Source organism: Palaemon carinicauda, chromosome 8, assembly GCF_036898095.1.
Source record: "Palaemon carinicauda isolate YSFRI2023 chromosome 8, ASM3689809v2, whole genome shotgun sequence".
NCBI classification, from domain to species: domain Eukaryota; kingdom Metazoa; phylum Arthropoda; class Malacostraca; order Decapoda; family Palaemonidae; genus Palaemon; species Palaemon carinicauda.
In genome coordinates, this window is record NC_090732.1 from 120,341,751 (window position 1) to 120,351,750 (window position 10,000).

Consider the following 10,000-nt stretch of genomic DNA (forward strand, 5'->3'; position numbering starts at 1 on the left):
TAAGACCCTTGTGAAAGCAGGTAACCAGTTCAAACCTTCCAACTGAATTTCAACGAAGCCTTCGAAAATAACTATGATCAACAACAGACTTGGATTGGTTGTTTATTTGCATTTAAATAACCACTCAGAACAAACTACTCTCAATTCATTTTCTTATTCAACAAAGTAACACGTATTTTTGATATTTCCTTTCTTTGGACGTAATTCTATCCACAAGAGAAAAAAGGATTTCTCTCAAGTCTAGTTTCTCTCGTTCGCTTCACTTTAATCATTGCAACTTCTAACTTCTCTTACCAAATTAAGTTCTGCAACACAGTCTCTACCTACACTCTCTGCTTGGCATTTCTAGCCATTATCTAAAAAATCATTCTAAGACCATAAACTAATAATCCTACTTATTCCCTTTACACTGGAACTTCTCACAAAACTGTGTCATAACAAGCCTTGTTCCTTGTCTATATTCATATAGTTTTTTCTCTTTGGGATCCTTATGTTATCTGGCTTACGTTCCTAATCAAAGCCCTACTCTATACTTTTAACTCTTACAGTTACAAGCAATGAGTCTCTCTCTCTCTCTCTCTCTCTCTCTCTCTCTCTCTCTCTCTCTCTCTCTCTCTCTCTCTCTCTCTCTCTCTCTTCTATGAATATATATATATATATATATATATATATATATATATATATATATATATACACATATAATATATATACATATACACACACACACACATATATATACAGTATATATATATATACACATATAATATATATACATATACACACACACATATATATATATATATATTGTATATATAATATAAATGTATATATAGACACTCGTACTTCTACCTAGAACATTATGTCATGAATTATGATATACATATATATATATATATATATATATATATATATATATATATATATATATATATATATATATATATATATATGTGTGTGTGTGTGTGTGTGTGTGTGTGTGTGTGCGTTCTAAAGGAATGGTTAGTAAGCATCTCTCAAATGTTGATTTTTAGGTTATCATTAATTGTAGCATACATAATTTATTTCAACAAACGCTATCCATTTACATTGTCAACGAAAATGCTCTGAAAAGTTGTTTCATATTAATTGAGTTGAAATTTAGTGCTTATGCCAGGAAGGTTTTAGCCCAATTCTATATATATATATATATATATATATATATATATATATATATATATATATATATATATATATATATAGAGAGAGAGAGAGAGAGAGAGAGAGAGAGAGAGAGAGAGAGAGAGAGAGAGAGAGAGAGAGAGTTGCATACCTGTAAAATAAGACTAACGATGATACTTGTTAACACGATATAATAGATGTTACTGTCCGTGTCTCCGAAATTAATAATGTTTCTCAGTTGGTTTCCATTTGCAGAGAGAAGTCCAATGTCCATGAAGCCCTTAGCAATGTTCATCTTCCGCTTAACATGATTAAAATCCAGTGTTGAAGGTTTTTCAGGTAAACCAAAGCTGTCCTCATCGTCAAAGTCTGGAAGAGAAAGACGAGATATTTGAAATTCATTAGAATTTGTTCGGTGAGCCAAGCGTGAATGTCTTCTTGTTGTGATATAGGAACGTTATTTTCATTTAGAGGATCATTACAGCCAATCTGACGAGAGAATATCAAACTGATAAGTTGATACAACAATTAAAACACCGGGCGCTAATGTATGAGGGCAGGAAGCAAGTAAACAAGCGCATACACCTATATCTCAATATACAGCGCTTATGTGTACTTGATTATGCGATAATCCATTTCTTTGCACATGCGGTTGTTTTTAAACACAGAGAGGTTACTAACACAAGCATACTATTATATATTGATTAATCTATTTTCAGCAGTCAATCTAGAGGTTCAAAATTTATGATTACTCAAAGGGCCTCTTATCTATGCGACGTCAAAATGACCATTCACAGCTCAAATTATGATGGATTCCTTTTCTTTTTCACGAATTCACATTTGTTGAATCTGCCAAGCACATTTTGCATCTCCACGGACACCTTTTCTATATACAGTACATGTTTCACCTGGAACCCCACACATTCTCAAAATTATACGATTCTTCCAAAGAATAGAATATGAATTGTATGCTTTTGTAATTTCATCGTCTTTCTAACTTCATGTGAAATATTAAAAGTTTTCAGCAACACACTCTATGAGGATAAGAAACCAAAATAAAAATCTTTTTCTTTTTGCAAATCAAGTAGAAAAAGCAATTCGTGGTTTACGATGTATTATGCTATGTTTTCGATCAACTTCAAAGTCTGATGTTTAATGTGGAATTTGAACTTCTCACATATTCCAACAAAGTAACCCAAGAAGTTCTTGTGCCTGAATCTCTAATACTGAGTCAGGGAAATTACTTCGAAAAATGGCACCCTGATCGCTCAGGTTGTCAGTTGAGACAAGCTGTTGATGTAGTCGAGGGGAAAGAATGCAGGATTTGATTTTACAAAAGTGATCTACGCCGCAAAGTATATATTGGATAAAGTAAGAAAGTTAAAAAAAAATATAATCACGTCCCTTTGTTGTTTCGCTCAACACGCTATCCCATGCTTCCTAAAATGTTTAAATTTACATTGACCTTCAATTTACACTCTTTATCATCATCATCATCAGCCGTTAGTAATCCACTGCGGAACATAGGTCTCACATGTCCTAACCGAGTCTGTGTATGATCTTTCTGTGCCAGTCCACACCTGCAAACTTTCTCAGTTCGTCAATCCATCGTCTTCTCTTCTTCTCTTTCTTATTTTACTATCTCTAGGGACCCATTCAGTTAGTCTTAATGTCCATCTATTGTATGCCATTCTCATTATATGTCCTGCCCATATCCATTTCTTTTTCTTACGTTTGAATATCCTTTACTCTGATTTGCTCTCGTATCCATGTTACTCTTTTCTGTTTCTTAATGTTATTCCCATCATTATTCTTTCCATAGCTCTTTAAAGGTACAAAAAAAAAAAAAAAAAAAAAAAAAAAAAAAAAAAAAAAAAAAAAAAAAAAATTACTAATTGAAATCAATGTCAGCATTTCCGACGAATTTAAACTTGATATTAACAGTATAACATGGCAATGTTTAATGTAGAAGTACTGCATTTGAATGATAACGAGCGTCACTTGAATAACCCAACCACAACAATTTGTTAACCGCTCATACTGTAAAACCAGGACAAATATTGGTGGTAAAGAGAAATGATCTTAGTAGTAGTTAGTATCTAGATTTCAAGACTTAAATTGTCGATAAAGATGGCCAATATACCAAATGCCCACAGCATCGAAATTTCTGGGATTTTTCAAACGCTCACGCGTGCATACAGCATACATGGGTCTCAAGGCGTGTTTTCTTATGGCCTACAAGCTTGCGATTCAAGTTTGACTCGTGAATAAAGTAAACGCAGGGCATGAGCTGTTAATTATATATCTGATAGCTAGACGAATGTGGTAGGTTGCTACCAAGGTAGAAAAAAGTAGGAGGCTTCCATCTCCTTCCTAAACTCATTGGAAATCGGTAATATTATCTGGAACTAACCCTTAACGTGTAAAGCCGTGTAAATCCAGTATATATATATATATATATATATATATATATATATATATATATATATATATATATATATATATATATATATATATATATATATTCTATTTATATATACTGTATATATATATATATATATATATATATATATATATATATATATATTCTATTTATATATATATATATATATATTCTATTTATATATATATATATATATATATATATATATATATATGTATATGGATATTATTCATAAATGTGCACATATTACACACACACACACACACACACACACACATATATATATATATATATATATATATATATATATATATATATATATATATATATATATATAGATAGATAGATAGATAGATAGATAGATAGATAGATATATTCAAAACATTACATTATTCTTTCTCCTACGAAAGGTTAGGACAAAAATTCTTATCTTTTCCATTGAAATACAAAACACCTCTTTCTAAACAAAAGGTTGGAAGCTTTTTCAGAGAGAGAGAGAGAGAGAGAGAGAGAGAGAGAGAGAGAGAGAGAGAGAGAGAGAGAGAGAGAGAGAGAGAGAGAGAGAGATATTTACATTCAAATATCCTCCTCTCTCTCCCACACATATATAGATATGTATGAATGTATGTATGTATGTATGTATTTATGTATGTTTGTCAAGTAAGCAGAAATGCTTTACAATGTATGATTACACCAGTTCGAAATAGAGAGAAAACACAAGGGCCAGGACATCTGCGATATGTGGCAGGCGTTACACAACCTCGTGTGTCACCTTTATCGCCCTCGAGTGTCTGTACACTATTTGCTTCGCCCTTAAAGATACACAGCCGAGACCTAATGGTATCTCGTTGGCCCAAGGAATTGTTAAGCGCGTGTTCTGTCTTCCTAACTCGCCAGAGACAATCTGTGTCTTGTTTCAGTTATATGGCGAGATGCAAAGATGTGTCTTATGAGTTTATGGTTTGGTTAAAATTCATGCAAGAAAGCATAGATGAAGAACATCCCCTCATACATAAATACACATGAGTTTTCAATCAGGTTGATTTAGGGAGTATTTTTCATATTAATGTAGCCATGTGTTTTATGGACAATTAAAGAGAAAACTAACTTCATCCACAGCTTTTATTCTAATATTCCAAACTACGTTTCAGGGTGATTGGGTTAAAACCCAATATCTCAATGGGGTAACTTAATATTGTGTCGCCATTTTCAACCTTTACTCAGCTTGAAGTTCACATACAGACCGACTTCGCCGGCACATTGCTGTAAAACGAAAACGTCAGATGTGTTATGCGTCAGTTTCAAAATAGTGAATAGAGAAGAGAAAAAGAATCATAACCGAGTGTTGCCATCGCCTGTTCGTTACATTTTATCAGAAAGATTTGTCGGCTTGAATGGAGATAAGAACTGTTATTTGAATATAGAAGTCAACGGAAATTAAGAGATCTCTTTTTCTTCTTTTCTTGTTACTGTATTATCGTTTGTACTGAATATTATCTACCTTCAAACTGAACATTTTAGCAGGCATAAACATCCGACTTTGTAGAGGTGAAGAAAATTGCCTGACAAAAGGCATATTTGCCAGGCTCGGGCTCTTACCCACGGGCACCCCGTAAAAGTGATAGTTGTGAATGGTAATTCTAAGTATAAAATAATTCAGGTTTTTTAGGCCTGTTAAAATTTATGTCTTTCTTAGGCGCAGAGATTTCAGGCCTTTTATGTCTGCAACTTCATTAACTGAAATATTAGCTTATTATTTTTGTAGTTTAGCGCTCCTATAACTTTAATCTATTTGACCCTGATTTTAAAAGTGCTGAATTACCAAGTTCAAAAGATTATAAACACGACAGATGAAAATATCGACTAACAAATCTCATTTTAAGATCAGATTTTTTTTTCTCTCAGCGGGAAAAACGTCAGAATTGTATAAATCCTGATGAATTTGTTTCCAAAATTCTGCCAGTACTTCAAGGCAATAGAATATTTATAAGGTTAAAACAAAAATAAGTCAAGTCAATGAAAAAGGGATAGGCGTTATTTAGATTTTCCTGACTGTGGTGGACTGATTTTTCTTAATATAAGAAAAGCTCTTGCACCTCACCGATCCAAGGACTTCACATAAAAGATGTAACCACGCGCACACACACGCACAAACACACACACACACACACAAACCAACACTCAAAACAAAGGGGCTATAATGATTCCATCTTGGGATAAAATCAAAATTCTGATGGAATATACAGGGTAGTCGGAAGTGGATGGACAGTATGTGGAATAGGTTTATGTGTCGGTTATATTATTACAAGTGTTAATTATAAATGTTATTTGTGCTATATAATTGATAACTTTATGACCACAATTATTTAAATTCAATCTGTTTTCTTTTCAGATAATTCAGAGAATCCATAATGGCAAATAATTTAAGTATTGATGAAAGAAAATGGGTGTTAAAAGAGCATAGGAGATTTTAAAATGCTGGACCCGTTAGAAGAAATTGGGTTGAAACATCTGGTACTCAAACCCCAAAAAGACAAACCATTTACCGCATCGCGACAAATTCGATGCCATTGGCTCAATCCTTAATGCTCCTAAACCCAGTCGACCCAAAACAGTCTGTACAGAGGATAATAAGCAATTTGTTGCCGAAACATTTGTTCAGAGTTCAAAAGAGTCCTCCAGAAGAGCCTTTTTGGAAGAGATCATTTCACGAGTTTCTATCATTCGAATCCTGAAATCTATTGGGTTGAAAGCTTATCTATTGTCCACGGTTAATTTATGGCTTCTTGGAGGAGGACCCAGACAAGCGTCTGCAATTTAGTGAGATGAAGCTGAACGAAACTGAAAACATTATTTGGAGCGATGAAGCTTGTTTCAAATTATCCAGTTATATTGACATACATAATTGCGTTCTATGGCATAGTGAGAACATGCATTTAACATCAGAACAGCAATTAAATCAGCCTGGTGACAATGTTTGGGTTGAAATATATTTCTGGTGTTTTAGGACCAACATTTTTTATGGAGCAGTCACAGGCGATAAGTATCTTGAAATTCTAATAAATCAAGTTGTTCCACATTTACAGCAACAACCTAATTTACATGACCTATATTAATAACAAAATGGGGCCCTTCCACATTATTCAAGAGCAGTCCGTGAGTATCTTGATCAAAAATTTCCTGAGAAATGGATTGGTCGAAGAGGTCCAATTGATTGGCCAGAACGTTCACCAGACCTGACCCCAATGGATTTCTTCTTTTGGGGAGTACTCAAGGACAAGTTTATAGTCGAAAACCGAAGTGTTGGTGATTTGAAAAATCACATAGGATCTGCATTTAAATAAATTAATACCCAAAGAGACTTGTGCAAAAAAAATTGTCGAAGCGTTAAAGGCAGACTTCAAAGCTACCTAAATTTTGATGGAAAACAGTTTAAGCACCTGCATTGATAAAATTTAAGGGCTTTTGTATTAATGTCCACAATAGAATTTAATTAACAATGCAATAATTGTGTTAGTAAATGTAATTGCTTGTATATGTAATCTCAAAATAAATATAATCATTTGCTGTCCACCCATATATATATATATATATATATATATATATATATATATATATATATATATATATATATACATATACATTTATATATATATATATATATATATATATATATATATATATATATATACATACATACATACATACATAAATGTGTGTGTATATATATATATATATATATATATATATATATATATATATATATATATATATATATATATATATATATATATATATATATATATACACAACGAGAAAAAGAATCATATTCGATTTCCGTAAAGCAATTTGGGTGACCCTGGATCGGAATTTTATTCTGGGTGCTGCAAACACTTGAAACTGCTCCAGTTCTCCGTGTTCAGTGATGAACGAGTAACTTTTCTTCATTGGCCATTCAACCAAAGTGCCAATATTGTGTTTTCGTTAGTAATTGTTAGCGAATCGATTTCTTTGTTATTAGCTTTCGAGGAAAAAAAAAAAACAGTATTGGACCTTATCAAAGGGCTCATTTCTTCCCCTTCTTTACCAGAAATTGTTCACCAAAGGGAGCGCCAACTTTTGATAACTATCAGTAAAAAGTACCTCTTCTACTATTTATCTATCACAACGTTTCCCAATAAAAGAGCAAGTAACGCTATGCCACACTCATTTTTACGAACCTATTCTATAGAAAGGAACTTCCTTCATAGCATTTTATTGATGTATCCATCTAGCTATCTACAGAATCTACCTAATGCAATTTCTAAGGTTTGGGATGAGTAAAATTATGTCATACGTATCATGTAACTAAAATAATTTTGAGTTGCGTACAGTCATTTTGGATATGATGTGTACAGGTCTTATTCACAAATTCTGTGTATTGTAAATATCCACAATGACCAGTTGAAATGTTTCTTTTATGGTTTATGATACACTTTCTACTGAAATCATTGAAATCTGAAAGGAAATTAGAATATAAATTCTTCCTCTCAAGTCAGCAGGCCAAGAATGGCCTAAACACTATACTAATAATTTTGGGTTTGATTCCCTGCAAAGCGGTGGATTTTCTTCTTTTATCTACTTTCTGATTTCAAGGCTTCTCTATTTAGGAAACATAGATGTCACTACGAACATTTCGTTTTGACACATAATCATTATTATTACTGTCATCTAAAGTATTATTTTGAAATTATCATACGGAGGGATGGCATGAAATACATGAAAATACTTTTACAACTTGTTTTCCATGTCAATATAAGAAAGAACCAATCAATTCTTAAGAATATTTCTGATACTTTAAGAAAAGGGATTGGTCAATAACCAAACTAATATCTATTCGGCTGACACATTTACTGATATTCATACTCTCTGTAATTGTTCAACGAGTACATTCCTCTTGGTTAGGGTAGAAGAGACTCTTTAGCTATAGTAAGCAGCTTTTCTAGGAGAAGGACACTCCAAAATCAAACCATTGTTCTCTAGTCATGGCTAGTGCGATAGCCTCTGTACCATGGCCTTTCACCGTCTTGGTTTAGTTCCCTTGCTTGAGGGTACACTCTGGTAGAATATTCTATCTTATTCCTTTTCCTCTTGTTTTTTCAATTTTTTTATAGTTTATATATGAAAGTTTTATTTTAATGTTGTTACTGTTCTTATAATATTTAATTTTAATTGTTCATTAATTCTCTTGCAATCTATTTCTCTATTTCATTTCCTCACTGGGCTATTTTCCCTGTTGGAGCCCTTGGCCTTATAGCATCCGGCTTTTCCAGCGAGGGTTGTAGCTTACCAAGTAATAATAATAATAATAATAATAATAATAATAATAATAATAATAATAATAATAATACTAAAATCCGGATCGCACACAGACATATCAGGGATGCACGTGAACGTTTTGCAGACAATCATTATACAGGTAAAGGGAAACTATACAAGGACAATAAACAACTATCGACTACACCATATTAAGACCATAAAACGCTTACCATTGTTTCCCTGCAACGGCATCTTCTGATCGATTAAAAGAACAAAGTAACTTGATAAACTTTGTATCTTCTTGAAGGAACACTCTCTCGTTACTCCTGCTCCCGAAACCTCAAGGTTCGAACTGCAGAGGATCAGCGGAGTCACGACATTATGAAATATCGCTCGCTTTCCGGTCGGACAAAGATTGACATATCAGACGTCCGGTCAGCAACCCAATTATAGACTCTTGTTGCGTCAAAAGTTTTACTCGGTAAAAGTGGATGGAATGAACGGTAATTAATTGAAATAGGAGACAAACATAAAGTCGCCCAAAGATTCCTTTATAAGTAAGAGGCAAAAGAAGGGACATAGTGTATAAGGATTTTGGCAGTACAATAATTATATCTCGATACACGTTTGGCTAATTTTCAGTGATTTTACGAAATAATGAGACTGACTTACCTGTAGATTGTCAGACAAATAATAACTATATTCAAAGAACTGTAGAGAAAGATAAAACTTAACTTAAAGGCCAATGGAAGCATAATTGGTTTTGCACAGCCTCTAAAACGTTTGAAATGTTTCCAGAAGACTAATATCACTGCCAGATCTTTTCCCAGTCAGTCACTATAACGTTTACAACACTTCTAGAAGACTGAAATCATTGCCAGATATTTACTCAAACAGCCTTTTCTTTATCATTTATTTTATGATACTGATGGCTTTTCGTTGTTTTGTTGCCTTTCTGTGTTCTCACACGCTTTGACCTGTTTTTTTTTATTTGTATTTCGTTTTAATCAGACCCTGTATTGTTAATAGTAACAGGTAGTAATTGGTCTCATCTTATACATACTCCAACACACACATTTGAAGGAGTTAGGATTCGATCGC

At 33.0% G+C, this 10,000-nt stretch overlaps 1 protein-coding gene across 2 annotated transcripts in view; it reads right to left on the minus strand.

Annotated features, from left to right (window-relative positions):
* The window catches only part of LOC137645862 (ninjurin-1-like), a 157,186-nt gene extending 147,903 nt beyond the window's left edge, over positions 1 to 9,283 (minus strand). For both annotated transcript variants that reach the window (XM_068378855.1, XM_068378856.1), the window contains exons 1-2: positions 9,130 to 9,283; positions 1,310 to 1,527 (exon numbers count right to left, since the gene is read on the minus strand). In XM_068378855.1, the coding sequence (XP_068234956.1) occupies positions 1,310 to 1,527; positions 9,130 to 9,151 (240 nt within the window). In that variant the 5' untranslated portion in view covers positions 9,152 to 9,283. The remainder of the gene's footprint in view (positions 1 to 1,309; positions 1,528 to 9,129) is intronic.
* Positions 9,284 to 10,000: the final 717 nt, after the last annotated feature.